The sequence below is a fragment of the Pterocles gutturalis genome, unplaced genomic scaffold (genome assembly GCF_000699245.1).
Source record: "Pterocles gutturalis isolate BGI_N339 unplaced genomic scaffold, ASM69924v1 scaffold23255, whole genome shotgun sequence".
Lineage (NCBI taxonomy): Eukaryota > Metazoa > Chordata > Aves > Pterocliformes > Pteroclidae > Pterocles > Pterocles gutturalis.
Window position 1 is genome coordinate 5,349 of NW_010138902.1, and position 15,525 is coordinate 20,873.

Genomic DNA, 15,525 nt, shown 5'->3' on the forward strand with positions numbered 1-15,525 from the left:
AGTTATCACTATGCTAGAAGAATGAGATGCAGGAAAATCCTAGAAACAGTGAAAAGTCATGTAATGAAGCCTTTGCCCTGGTTCTAGCCATTGTAATCGGGCTCTTTTTTGCTCTTCTCCCCAACCCCTGCCCACACTTAATTTGTGTTTTTATTCCTTAAACAAAGTTGTTAAATTGTAAAATAGCAGTTTTAATATAAATTCTGTATGTCAGAATTTACAAAAATGCAGACTGCTACTACAAGACTGTCAGTTTGGTTTTCTTTTTTTTTTTTTTCTTTTATTTTTTTTGACTTGCCAAAGCACCTCAGTGAAAACTACACTGTTGGGGCAAAATTGGCTTCTTGGTTTTGCCAATCTGAATGCCAAGTAATGCCACTCCAACTGAAGAAGTGACGTCATTTTTGCTTTGCACCAGTGCTACTAATTACCCCACAAATCTATGATGAAGTTATGAAACACTTAAAGCGCAGCCTCAGCTCCAAGGTGGTGGCTGTATATCCCCATAGTCGTTTCCTGAAGCCAGGTTTCACCGGGAGCTTTAGCTGCGCCTTGGGGAGGAACAGAGTTCTAGGGAGATGATATAGTCAGCTCACATGCTATCAGCTACTACTATAAATTTTCATGTCCAGTCTGTCTGTATTGCAGACTGAGTATGTTGTTTTCGTTATTCTTCAATAACTAGCACAATCACTCACACCAGAACAATCAGGCTTTGATTCAGTAAGATGCTTAAGGATATACTTCAAGTCTGCCAAGCTGTCTGGAAACCGGATGGCTAACCGAAGCCCGTAATGCTAAGGAATGCTTAAGTAGCTCACTGAATCAAGGATGGATGTTTATTACTTGTTGATAATATCATTTGGGTTAGATTCCTGATCACCATTATTTTAATCAGAGTTAAATATATGCAATTATTTCAGATCTATGCTGAGCGTACTCAGATCAGAATCTGACCCACTGGTAGAAGCACTTCTTATGGTAAGAAAAGGTAAAAGTGATTTTTTTTCCCCCCAAGATATATAAATTCAAAAATGAAAAAAAAATAGTGTACAAATATCACATAACAACATCAACAATTCCATAGATGTAGTTCCTCAGTGCACATTTTAAACATGAGAAGTTTTTTTTTTCTTTTTTCCATTCTGCTTTTAAATTCTGGCATAATAATATTAAAGCTAACAAAAAGTCAGGGCAAGCTACATCACTTCCTCATACAGAAAAAGTACAAAACATTAGCCTCTAACTAGACATAACATAATACTGGTCATCACAGTTAGACATTTAGTAACTGTGTGTCTTGGAGAGTTGTACTGGAGGGTAATAAAAAATAGCTTCTGTTGCCAGTCTTCCATCTCAGGTTACTTCAGTCATAGAAGCAGAGTGATTCTGCAAAGAGGAAAAGGCAAACGTGAACATCTGTATACATTTACATATCCTAGTGTGTAAAATGAGTGAGAAAAACCTTCATTAATAAAATCTGTTACCCAGCTAATCTAGGGCTTTAAAATGAAGAGATCACTGCAAACGTGACAGCTGTCTATCCTGAGTTCATGGTGGGAAATGCTGAACTCAAGCCCTGCTGCTGGGCTATGAACACTCTCATGAACAGGCTTGAAAAACAAGATACCACTTTTTCAGTGGAAACTTTCAAACTGGACCATATTCTGTCCAGAGAGACGTGTCAGTACAGGCTAAAGCACTTCATACAGCCACGTAACTAATACAGTGAGTCTGTCCTCAGTCATGAAGAGCCTAAAAGACCATGGCTTGGCTTCTTGTGATGTGTGCATGTAGATCCTACACAGTCTGATCCTAGGGAACATATAGAGCTTAAAACCACACAGAGGTGGGGTCATTGTGCCAAAACACATGCAGCCACAGATATATAGCAATGCAGAAGTCCTCTTTAGGTGGAAAGAGCAGGGGGATTGAAACTAGATGATCTTTAAGGTCCTTTTCAACCCAGGCCTTCTATGATTCTATGATTTAACCTTCTTGGAAGCCAACGTCTAGCACTTCAGTGGCAGTACAGCATTGTCCTTGGATCATGCTGCAGGGTTTGTGTGGGTGCAAGGCAAAACAAGAGGGGAATGGATGCAGAAACCTGCACAGAGAATGATGATGCCCCTCCTATATCTGAAGAAACAGTAATGAGCAGCCACTCCCAAGGACTTGCTTATAGTAGCTTCAGAGTAGGATCACTTTTCTGCCAATCTACTCCTGCACAGTAGATGTATGGTCATTTAGAGACTGATACTTGAATCAGAGAAGATAACCTTGCTGATTATAGTGGACATCAGCAGATAAGGCCCAGTCCCTACCTGCACTTCACAGTCCATAAGCTATAAACAGCTGACTAGACAAAATTTTTCTCACAGTCTACTAATATTTTAACCTGTTCAGCCCTTTTGTCAAACACAATGCAACGTGGATATGTAAGTAGCACTTGGTTTCCCCACTGCAGGTCCACCAAGAGAACAGTTAATGCACACAGTTCTGCAGATTTAGTTGAAAGTCTTCCAGCAAATCTTTGCTAATCAAAAGCGACTTTCCAATTAAGCAAAATATCCCCAGGCATTAGAAATACTGTCTTTTCCATTTTTAAATTCCTATTATCAGTTTATTTGTCAAAGGGTTTTAAAAAAGTTATTAATGATCCTGCCACACACCATATACACAGGAACGAAAGGCCATCTAGCACAAGAAGTACAATTTAAAGAACAAAGAAATTACAGCAGGACATTTCAGAGAACTGATAAACTACAGTTCAGCCTTGCTCACAGAAATTCTTGTCAGGTGACATTTGTGTGTTTTGAAAGGACTGGGTCTGCTTCAATTATGCCAACATAAGCCATTTGAAGTTAGTAGTTCAACAGAAACACCATTGATGATGCTCCCGCTAGCCTATTTTTTTTGCAAACTTAAAAACATGCTTTTAGCTTCTCTTCTGACAACTTAAGAGATAGAACACAGTATGTGTTTTCTTCTTCTTATAGAAGATACTGAAGAGTAATCAGGATAAAAAAACCTAATCTCTATAATATTCTTTTGGACAGCATAGTATATCCCCAGGATTACGAATGCTATAGTAAATCCCAAAAGCATTCCAAAGTATAATTAGACAGAATTACCTTTACTTTTCTCTCAGTTTTCCATTCTTCTAAGCAAAAGTTTGTTATCACAAATGATATGCAGAGGCATGTGAAATCCTACCGCTTTAGCTTTGGATGTGCACAGGGGCAGAAGATCTACATTATTTGGTAGTTTAAGAGATAAATGCCTTAGAACAAACTCTCCCCTGATGCACATTCACTCTGTACAATGGGCTTAATGTTATGAATAAAAACAGCTCCCTGTGTAGTTATGTCTACAACTAGTTTTTACTCTGCCATAGCAGAAAATGTGCTGATGATGGTCTGGGTGAGAGGATTTATATTACCTGTGCACTCAATGTTTCCAGAGGACTTTCCACTCTTGGAAAGGCCATTAGTGGCATTCCTCGTGGGTCTTCAGGCTTCGGTTTAGAAGGAGCTCCATGAGTGCCTTTAAAGTTATGGACAACACATATTCCCTGTGTAATGCAGAAAAAAAAAAAAAAGAAAAAAGTGAGGTCAGCATGTTCTGTCCCTGGGAAAAATACATAGGAATTACCACTGGGTGTCTCACAACTGCCAGTTTTTGCAAATAACTGAACATGGGTTTTGGTTCAAGGCATTATCTATCTCACCTTGGGCTACAGTGTGTTTACTGACATAGCTGTGTGGACAACTGCCTTGGTAAACTGATTCATCTGGCCTCTAATCTGAAGGGGTGAACCATTATCAGCCTTTTTATGTTTTATACAGCAGAGACTCTCATGTCTGCTTTATCATCAGAGAACCATGGACTACCCTGATGATGCATTTTATCGGCCAAAACCAAATCCCCTTCAGACTCTGACTGTCATTTCCAAACAGCAAAAACAGCTCACTGGATGGCTGAATCTACCTCACATCCAGATGACATCAAGCTCATTTAGCACTATTCCTGCTTATTTCCAGCACAGCTGCTGTGGTGTTTATCCTACAAACCCTTCCTTTGTTCATGACCCCGACTACTGCACCCACATGATGATGCTAATAAGAGCACACACACATGGCAGGCTGGGGCTTGGGAACACAGTGGAAAAAAAGACATGCAGGAGCTGACGGACACATCTGCTGTCAGAGTAATTCCTGCAGCCAGCTCCTTGCTGACTCCTCCTCTTCGCTGCTCTTTAGATCTGAGCAAGGAGCAGGCTGCAGCCTGGGTGAGTCTTGTGCCGGCAGCAGAAACCTCACAGCACCTCTCCCCTCCAAGCTCCAGGGAGACCCCTTCCACCACTCTGCAGCTGAGCTTGTGACATTTGCAGGGTGGCAGAAGGTCTGCAGGGCCAAAATGTGGCTGGGAGCGGGCTGTCACTGCCAGAAACACGTACTGGGAGCATATAGATTGTCTTGACCAGATATACAGGGTCACTGCCTCTTATATTGCATGGGCTAGATTTAAGCTGCCATTCCCAGGGGGCATCAAACAAACTACTTACATTAAAGCCAAGGAGATTCAGGTGTGAGGGTTTTATTTTATTTTTTTTATTTAAAGGGAACACAGGAATAAATGATATGTGATGGTTTGTTTCTGTTTTTCAAAGTACAGAATAGAAAAAAAATCAGTGACAGTACAATCCAGATTTAAGGGATCTTTGAAACCTAATCCCTCCTGATTACAGGGATAAAGTATCTGTTGCTATGCAGCAGATAGATAGTTTTGAAGCATATTTTGATTAAATTGAACCAGACACATTTCTTGGCAATAGTGAGAATCACCTTGACTGCTGTGTGGGTAAATTATCAGCAAGAGATCCCTCACCAAACAAAACACTTAAACCACAAAGCCAGCATTCAAAGTCCAGAGAGATGCTGTTCCTAGATTGTGTGGGAAGGCCTCTGATACATTTCAATGAGATGGTGAACAATTTCAGCTCAACTCCAACTGTTGTAAAGGGAGGTAGTTTTGTCTGCCAGGGAGTTTGTCCTATTGCACTTCTTTTATGGTCTGAACAAAATGGAGAATGAGGACCACTGCTTAGAGCTCCAGACAACACCCTGTATCCTACATTTTTGCCAGATACCAGGCAGACAGGTTTTGCAACACAGGGGTGTAAAAGAAGTCTCAAGCACGCCTCCTTTTTGATACTAGTTGAAATCTACACCATCTTGAAGGCATTTTGCAGGACAGGTCAAGTAAGAACATGTACAGTAATCAAAATAATCTTGAAATAGATACAATGCACAAATGTCATCATATTAGCCTTATTACTCAGTATCAACCTGATTTCATAGTAGGATTTTCTCTGATGATACCTTTAATTAGATGGGGTTAGAATTAGTTCTTAGCAACTAAATCAATCAGCTGCAATAGGCCACAAGATAATAGTAACTCTTTTTTTTAAACAGACGTATTCTTAAAAGGAATGATGATGAGCTTACCAGAAACAAGGCTACAGCACTCCCCAAGATGAAGCCTGCGATCACGTCTGAACAGTGGTTTCGATACTCAGAAACTCGATTTAGGCCGGTGAGGAACGCAGCACACAGGGTACCCAGACACAGCACAGGTTTGGCTAACCTGCTACTCTTTGTTTTTATTGTGCTTGTGATGTACATCTGAAACAAAGGGCAAGTGAAAAATGAACAGAAGCTCTGCCAGAAATGCAACTTTTTCCACCCAGAGAAATCCAAAATCAGCAAGTATGTGATCAAACCCATGATTCCTTAAAAAAAGCCTTGGGAAATGGAGGAAGAGGTTTAAAGTAATTCAGAGAATACTTTTAAGGGAACAAGACACATACTGTTAAATGCTGTTTCAGGATGTCAAATATCCCATCAACTGTATTTACATACTGGACTTTTTCTGAGCTAGTATGTACAGGCTCAGTTTTACTGACTTCCCAGCTTATGCAAGTACTTGCTCATACACTAGCACACATTCACTCTGAATGCACGAGTAAATGTTTGCAAAGGGAGTCAAGAATTTATGTTTATACTCTGCAGAAACTGCAATGTGCACATGATGGAGTGCCTAGCATCTATATAAACTAGCTGCTCCAGTTTCCTAAGTGGTGGTGGAGTTTAACAGAGAACATTAAACCATTCCATATATTCTCCATGCAAGATGAAATGAAACACAGAATATGAGATTTCTTTCAAAACAAAGTTGATTCTGAAAATGTAATTCCAGAGCATGAAGTTTCACTGTACTTTGAGTATTTTTTAATGAACACCACGTTTGTATTTTATTTTAAACGCATTTTGACAGAGTGAGTAAAACAATGTGGGTCACAATTAGCAGCCAGTCATTAATTCCAGAGCTGCAAAATGATGAAGATCAAGCAAAGCAAGCCTGATGGCAAAACAATTCAATAAAATCATTTTCAGCAAGGAAGTACGGATGCCTGCTTGATTTCCAAAGCTTTGACAGCAAAGCAAATATGTCCAATACATTTGCCAGAAATGTCTCTAAGATGACACATTGCCTCCCACACATGAAACAGAGTCAGGAAGACATATTTGAATAATTAATTTGATTTTTATCACCAATCAGAACCTGATTCACACAACGTAGATCTGATCCAGTGAAAAATACAAACACCTGTTCTTCTTGGGAATGGAAAGATTAAAAACCATGCAAGTGTCTTGTCCAGTGTTTAGTATCAAAAGATGCCATTTTATTTGTAAAGAAAAAATATGTTCTCTTGTTGTAAAAATAAGTAAAATCACCTGAGCTGAAAATAGTTTAATTCTTGACCCTTTTTCAGTTGTCAGATATGGAAATATGGTTCTGTTAGACTTCTTGACAGATGACTCTGTAGATGATCCTTATTGTTTTAATCACATCTGCAATAACACCACAACTGGGATCTCTGACTATGCTGTCTGCAGGTCACAAACCTCACCTTTCTCTGGGATGACTTCATTTCTGTGGAAGGGCACTACTGGCTGCTTTGCCACTGGTGGCACTGTAATCAGAGCAGGGCTCTGCAGCACGGTGAAAATCTGACAGTTGGTTCTCCTGTGCTGCTGCAGCAGCAGCTAAGGATGCTGTGCTGGCTAACACTGCCCATCTCTGGCCAAGACCACAATAGCTCAGGAGAAACTTCCTTGGGATTTTCCTTTGCCTGTGCTGAAGGAGGTCTGTGGAGGCTTGGCTTGGTGCTTCCTATTGCAACTACCAGCACAGCTTGCTTTGTACTCCATAATCTATTTGTCAACCATGGACAATTACTTTACTGTATTTTAATGCCTGTCCCTTTCTTCATGAACCAGATATACAGAGGTCACTATGGTCTGGCATATAGTTTTGAAATCAAGAAACACAAATTACGTCCTCAAGGTCACTTTGTTCATCGCCTTTAATATATTCCTTTATTCTGCTGTATTGTGTATATTTTTTTACTCTAACTTTCTCCCTGTCCATATTTCTTTTTCCTTCTCCCTGACTGGGCCATCAAATGTCCTACAGCTGGGTTCTCCCCTCTGGCTGGTGTTAAAAACATTAGCCCTAAACTTATTACAGTACATAACTCTAGAGGAAAGGAAAGGATGCAGCAACCACTTCTTGGAAGGGAGATGGACAGGCCAGAGAAACCGACCAGAGGAAGGCAGATCTGTCTGCCTTTGGGCCTCTAGGCAAAATTATACTGTCACCTGCCAAGAAACAGGAGTACTAGACTTCCAACAGCTGAATTTGCCAGATCTCTGCCTGGGGAAGCGAAGTCTGCTCTTAAATGTGCTGCTGAGCACATAATTTAAAGGTGAATTCAGTTTCTGAAGTGGAACATTATGGTGTGTAATAGCACTGGGAATGGGACTAAGCTACTTGAGAGGCTCCTGCTTGCTTTGTTTTTCCAACCTAATAACCTGACTGCAGCAAATGCCTTGAAATGACAGCTGAGCGCTAGGCGGCAATCTTGCCCTAATCTTTGCTGCTACGTTGAGCTGCACCTGACTATCGCCAAAATTCACGCTGAGGTTCTTTGGAAACAATAGGAAAAAATACTACTGAAGTGTGTGAATAATTACTACCCATCCTCTCACCCTATGCATTCCTTTTAGAAGGAGCCAATTCAAATGAGCAATATGGAGCTGGATTGCTGTTCTGTTCCCCACCAAAGCACTACTGTAGCTTACAGCATCCAAAGGAAAAGCATCACCTCTTTAAAGAAATGATGCAGTCCTGCTGTGACACCTGCAAACCCTAGCTACAGAGAACAACCCACAAATGCTTGTTTTCTGACAGCTAGAAGAGGAAGCTGGATCTCTGGTGTACCCACATGGGAGATGGAAAGTTTCTAATGTATTTGAAGATTCATATTTCTCAGCAGTAAAATGTAAACTTGTAGTAAAGAGAACACTTTTAGCAATGACGATAATTAACCCTGTGAACAGATTGCCAAGGGAAATCTGTTAAATCCTCATGAGGAGGGTTTAAAACAAGACAAACGGTTTTCCCATAAGGTACGCTCCAGTTCATCCGTAAATCTCACACTGAACTCAGAAACAACTGGGAGAGCTTCTCCATTCTGGTCAGACTTCCCAATCACTGTCGTTTGATCTTTATCGTCCTGGTCCCTAAGCCAAGACATTTTTTTAAGATTCTCACAATGTATTTACCCTTTCACTTACAGCATGTTTTCAAAGCCTTGTGTAAGGCCAAAATCTCAGTGAAAGTCACTTACATTTGATTTCCTACGTACAGCAATTATTTTTGAAAATTTCCCACAATGCTATTTATAAGGTAAATTTATTTACAAAATCCTAAATGTCAAGATCAGTTATTTGATGGGTGGGAGAGGGAACAAGGAAGTGAATACAAAAAGATGTGAAGAAAATAGAATAAATCATATTAAAAAATAAACTACAAATGTTTAACTATATAAGTTACCTATTCAGCTTATTTGCTGTGCTCTTATCAGTGCACTCAAGCAGAATATTTAGCAATGTGCTATGTGTGATAGTAGCATTCATCCTGTGTGTAATTCCTCCCCCATCTTTTTCAGACAGACAAAAGCATATACAGTCAAGGAGGCTTTTTTGTTTGCCAGTTTAAAATAGACATACATATATACATATATATATGGTTACATATATTTAAATGTATATTATATACCTATGATGAGAAAGGCAGAGTGCAGGAAGTCTCTCTTGTCCTTTTAGCATAAAGTGGGGAGATTTGTGACAGTTTATTGTCCTTGGAAAGTTCACAATTTCATACCAATACTGGAAAATTCAGTGTCCTACAAGCTTTACAGACAATATTTTCCTTTACCATAGAGATTTCTACAGTAAGAGAGAAGCAGAGGCTTTGACAATTATGTGTATTGCAAAACACGGTGCAGTCTCCCAGATGCTCAGTGAAGCTGCTCAAAGTGCCCAGGCCTTAAATTTTATTGATTAGTCTGGTAGGATGTTAATGCAGAAATGGAAGGAATTGTTGGTGTGGTCACAGTGACCTGGGTTACAGAAGGGATTTGCTGTGTGTTGCCTGCTATTCAGAATTTCACAAGAGTTGGAAGTTTCATGTCCAGGTATTGTATCACTCTAATTTAGTCAAGAAGCAATGCACCCAGGTGTAAATGACAGATGCCAGGTCATGATCCAGTGTGATGAGGTAGAGTCTTCTAGCCAGATGGAGGTGACAGGAAGCATTACTTGTGGATCTGCTAGCAAGAGCTTAGCTGAAGAATCCTAAACCCACCACTGAACGGTCAATGTAAGTGATAAGTTGCATCTTTCAACCATAGATACTCTGTTGTGTCTATAAAACAATTCTCCGTGCTTTCACTCGGGAGGCAAACAGGACGATCAGCAAGGATATCTACCTTCTCTTTACAATAAGAAGGCCTCCAGTTGTGCTAGTGAAATACTTTAATTTTCCATGTTCTGGTTGAACACTACCATCTGTTAGATGCCTTTGTAATTGACTCTTCCGCAACCTTTCTCAGAAGTGCATGAAGTAACAGTTGTCTGAAGATGATGTAACTGGGATACCCACATGCAACATATCACCTGTTAGTTGGTTTTTGTCACAAGCATTAATGAATTAAGTGGTATTTCTAGCCTATCATTTTCCCTTGGTAAAGGCACTTAGAAGCATGTGTTTCTAACTGTACAGCAGCATGTACTATGTACAGTGGCCACCTTTCCTGCCACACTTCTGTGAGACTAATAAAACTTCATTGTGTGCTGTTCTAACTTCTGTGCAAGTATGGAAGCCAGAGCTGGCAGCTGTTTTCTCTTTCCCCTACTTTAGGCATTCAGGATTCATCTCTGCCTGCAAAGATCACAAAAGTGATGCTCTGGTTTCTCCTCAGCTTCTTTGGCAGGTGACAAGAAAAAGCCTAGCTGATTAAATATAAAACCCAGATTATAAAAAAACCCCAGCAAAACATAAAGCCAGACCAATCACAGTGGGAGTACTGTCACTAGCAGACTAATGAACAAATCAGTACAGAGACATCCGCAGAGGACATTTGAGGTTCAGTGATTGGAGGAGACTCCCAGATCTCAACAGACATCTGTAAGATGAAAGACAATGTCTGTGCTGATTCCATTCTCCTGCATCCTTATGTTCAACTTATTTTTCTTGCTCCATGGCTCAAGTCTTCAGCTTTATGCCAAATACAGCTATTACTAGCCAAATACCCTGCCTTTTATGTTCAGCAGCCCACATTATCCCACATATTAGAATCAGCAACACACTGCTCAAAAAATTGTGCACAGCACAATTATTAATCAAAGCTAGATTTGAACACTGCATTTCTTGTGTAATGTTCACATTAATCCCTGCTGACAGGCAGAGAAAAGACAAGTGAAACACCTTTAGTGCGAGAGGATGTCTTCAGGCAGAGAACTGGGCTAAAACTGGACTGTAGCCTGAAATGCCTTGAGGGCAGGCTTTTAGTGGCCTTGCAGCTCAGAGATAACTCCATGTCCTGGCTGCACCTGGTGTCTTCCTAAGTGGGGAGGAGTGCACACATGCCCATAACAGGTACTCTTGAAAGATTAGGGCTCAGAAACACTGAACTACAGGGACATAAGCTCAGAAAGGAAAAGCATTATTCCCCTTCTGATGTAGATATCACCCTGTTTCTAGAAGACTTGCATTCCTAGGAAAAAAGGGAGGTTAGGCAGTGAAAGTCCATGAAAGGATGTAACTAGCTTAGGGCAGAACCAGGACCAACCCTGAACCTGGAGCTTCCATCTAGCAGTTTATCCTGATGAAAACAGCTGCTACAACAATGCTGAGTTTATTGGGAACTATTTCATGGTGCTTATTGTTCAGAAGTAATGTGTGCAAACTGTTATGGGCTTTCCAAACATTTCCCAACAAATCCTTATTAAAGGAGTTACCAATTTATATCTCCATCATTATTCACGCAACACTCAATGCAAACAGATGGGTACTCAAACAGCAGTGGGTGGCCTCTTAATTTTGTAATAATAATGTGATGTTTTATTAATCCACTACCAAGATCAGGGTAAAATATTCAGTGAATACCTCTCATTAGTAAGTTCAAGGCTTTTCTCAAATCCTGATGACCTACAGACAGACTCTGCCACTCATTTGAGTCAAGCTACTAGGAGAAAAAAAGACCTAGTTAAGCCATTTTGAGATCAGAACCAGGTTAAGTCCTTGGATCTTAATGGCAAAACCACCAAGATTTTCTACTTTGTGAGTAAGCTTCTTGGATCAATTTTCAAACATTACAGAATTTTTAGCCAGAGAATGCAAAGGAGCATCTATCTGTTTCACTAGACTTTTAAAAGGAGACAATTTCCTTCCTGCCAGTATAGCAGTGTCACCTTGTCAAGATGTCAGCTGAGGCCCACTTCTTATAATAGCAAAATTCTGGCCCTGACTTTTAGTACAACCTTCTTTGCCCAGGGAATACAGGTCCTAATCAAAAGGAGTAAAATCCAGCCTAGTTCAGCCTCCCACTGAAATGGCATAATTTACATTTTGAATGTTCAACAACCCATGGCATGTGAACATTAAAATAGTAGTGATCCACGAGCTGTTTAAGCATCAACTTCATTTTAATGTTCATGAGACAGGGGGCAGGTTGAATGCATACTCAAAGGCCTCTGAGACAATCAGCAGCAAAGACAAAGTTAGGACATCCTGCATCCACATTATACAGTGCCTCAAAAGCAATGAGCTTTTAATTTGCTTATACTAGAACAGAGAGAGAAGGGGATTTCCCCTACAGATAGTTAAGAAAGCCCTCCCCAAAACTGTCCTCTTTTTTTAAAAAAAACTCATTGTAAGAAAAATGGCCCCATCTAGGTGCACAAACAGAAACCTCTCATGCAAGTCAGCAAACATCACTGGCACTCACCGTGGCATATAAAGCTGAGTAAATGCTCAAAGCAGCGTGTTTGGATGGAAAGGATCTCCTTGCCTTTTCAATCACCTCCACATCCCCAGTGCAGATGTTGCCATTGTTTATGAACTGGTGATGGGCCCGACAGTCATTTCCAGTGTAGTTGGGTTTACATACAGTCAGGAAGTAGGGAGCCAAGTTCCCAGTCACAACCTGGCCAGCATTTACAAATATGTCAGTGGCAAAAAGTCCAAATGCAAACACTCCTGTTGAGGAAAGGTTAAAAATAATAATTATTCAAACAGGTTTTAAAAAAAAGCTTGCTACCTGAAAGGAAGAGATAATGAGAGGTGAGGGACCAAACCCTGCTGCCATTACTCAGGAAAAGTCCCTGCTGACTCCAGCACTGGAGTCCTGCATCAAAGGCATGACACAGAAGACCGTGTGCTTGAGTCTGACAGGTGCTTAACTCAGCAACTCCAGAAGGACTCAGAAACCATCTGAAAACAATACGCGTGTGCCTAAGTACTTTTGTGATTCAAGCTCTGAAGAGAACTGTGAGCTACAGATTTCACTGAAAACTCTGCACCTATACTATGCCTGTAAAGTTTCCACTATGACAAAGCCTCACAGCCTGCAGTCAAGTGTCATACACCCGAGCTGTTAAAAATGTTTATGTATTTTTACCACATCTGGGCCAAAGAATAGTAATATAACAGCTCTGAACCTGAAAGAGCACTGTAGTGCTGAGACACAATACTGCACTTATTTTAACATGATGTGCTGGTGTTGGCTAGGATAGAGTAAATTTTCTCCATAGTAGCTGCTATGGGGATATGTTTTGGACTTGTGCTGGAAACAGTGTTGATAACCCAGGGATGTGTTAGTAACTGCTGAGCAGTGCTTACACAGAGTCAAGGCCTTTTCTACTCCTCACCCAGCCCACCAGTGAGCAAGCTGGGGGTGCACAAGGAGTTGGGAGGGGACACAGCTGGGACAGCAGACCCCAGCTGACCAAAGGGCTGTTCCATACCATATGAAGTCAGGCTTGGCAATAAAAGCTGGGGGAAGAAGAAGGAAGCAGGGAACATTCAGAGTTATGGTGTTTGTCTTCCCAAGTAACCATTAGGTGTGATGGAGCCCTGCTGTCCTAGAGATGTCTGAAAAGCTGCCTGCCATGGGAAGTAGTGAATTAATTCCTTGGTTTGCTTTGCTTGCATGTGCAGCTTTTGCTTTACCTATTAAACTGTCTTTATCTCAACCTATGAGTTTTCTCACTTTTATCCTTCTGATTCTCGCCCCCATCCCACCAAGGGGGACTGAGCAAGTGGCTGGATGGGGCTTATGGCTTGCTAGTGCTAAACCACGACACATGACTACATAGTGTCAAGTACCTTTTGGATTTTGACTATTCCCCATCTTGACGTTAAAAAATTAAGATCCTGATCTAGCAATATTTGGCAGGTCCTTTGGGAAACGTCCTAATGCTTTGCTCTAGAAGACACTTCCACAGAGTTGCAGTTCAGCTCATGTCACTGGGAGCACATACCAGCAAATACTATTGCAGAAAGTATTCGCTTGAACCCAGGAACATTTCCAAAGTTGTGGAGCATCCTCTGCTTGACACTGCAGTTGCCACATCCTCCACTGACTCCCCAATGACTGTTACCAATACCTGCTACAGCTGCTATGAACATATACGAGGATCTTTTACTTGCATGTACTGCCTATATACCAAAGGAACAGGCTTACAGGAAGTCCTGAAAGACTAAATCAACTCCTCTTTCCCCATTCCCATCACTAAGGTGGATTAAAGTGTCACAAAGATTTAGAACAAATAAATATTTACTTTTGGCATGGGAATGATGAGGGTCATATTTTTGCTTTCTCCCTCCTGTAGCTGTGTAAGCAAAAGTCATTTAAGTTATACATTAGCTGAGATTGCTATGTATTTCAACATGACCAAGAGCTGGAGCTCCAGGGAAAACATCTTAGGAGAGCTGTGATAAAATCTTAAGAGCTGGCACCACCATGGTTATGACAACTTATCTGTACTGTTGAAAAAAAAAAAAAAAGAAAAAAAGACTGCTATCGTCTGAGAAGCAAAAAATAACAGGGAGTCAGCAATATAATGCAGCAGAAAATGCTTTACATCAAATTAACAAGAACCAAGGATCATTCTGCAGATATTGTTACCCACCATGCAGCTAAAAGAAAGCAGAAGAGCTACAGCTGACAGAGTTAGGTCCTTCTAAACATTCAGGAGCCTTCTACATGCAGGACACTTGTATAGACAGTAACACAAAGGAAAACCCATAACTAAACATGCATTAATTGTACAAGTGTCAGTGGTGCTTGTGAGTGCCAGTTGCTCACAGAGATGGTGTGGTGGGATGGATACAGCTGTGCTGTAACACAAATTCTGTGCTGGGGAAGAACCCTCTCATTAAGTAGAAGCCTGGAGTGGATGCAGGAGTGCAGAGTGGTTTGTTCTCACTGCACTTCCCTAAGGTTAGGAAGGGGCCTTACCACAGTGAAGATGATTTTTGGGACTGAGTTTACTACTATTCATTATATGAGTTTATTATTATTCATTATTAATGAATCGATGTGTGATCATGGATTTAAAAAGCCGATAGGAGATAACCTTCTTCTGGTTCTAGACTGCAGGACTGTTTTCTGTCTTTTTACTGGCACGACAGTCTTCCCTGCATTCATCTTGCAAAGTATCTGTGTTTAAAAGGGAAATGGAGAGAGCACTGACACTGCTCCTTTATTTCCTTTATCCCTCTGCTAAGATTTTAAATCCATGTTTTTTTCACATCTGTCAGGAACTCGTCATCTACATTAGGCAGTGCACAAGCAAGTTCAAATGAAAAAAAGCAGTATCTTCTCCGCCTGGTGAAACCGCAAGTTATGTCAGAGATTAATCTTCTTTTTTATACAGCTCTTTGGCCAAATTCTTCAAGTTTTTTGGCACAGTTTTCTTTAAATGGTACCTTTGATGCACTGTGCAAATCACAGGAAATGCAGTGAGGATTATTACCCAGCCCTTTACAACACTTAGAGGAAATCTAACAAGCCAGTATCAGGCATCTAGTGGTTGGGGTCTGCTACAG

General features: G+C 40.7%; 1 protein-coding gene across 1 annotated transcript; it reads right to left on the minus strand.

The window, feature by feature from the left end:
- Positions 1 to 1,143: 1,143 nt before the first annotated feature.
- Positions 1,144 to 13,825, minus strand: LOC104460288 (lipid phosphate phosphatase-related protein type 1). Its single transcript, XM_010083183.1, has 5 exons — positions 13,801 to 13,825; positions 12,422 to 12,672; positions 5,511 to 5,687; positions 3,443 to 3,574; positions 1,144 to 1,389 (listed from the first exon to the last, which is right to left on the minus strand). The coding sequence occupies exons 1-5, from the start codon at positions 13,823 to 13,825 to the stop codon at positions 1,357 to 1,359; spliced, it is 618 nt and encodes a 205-aa protein (XP_010081485.1). The 3' UTR covers positions 1,144 to 1,356.
- Positions 13,826 to 15,525: the final 1,700 nt, after the last annotated feature.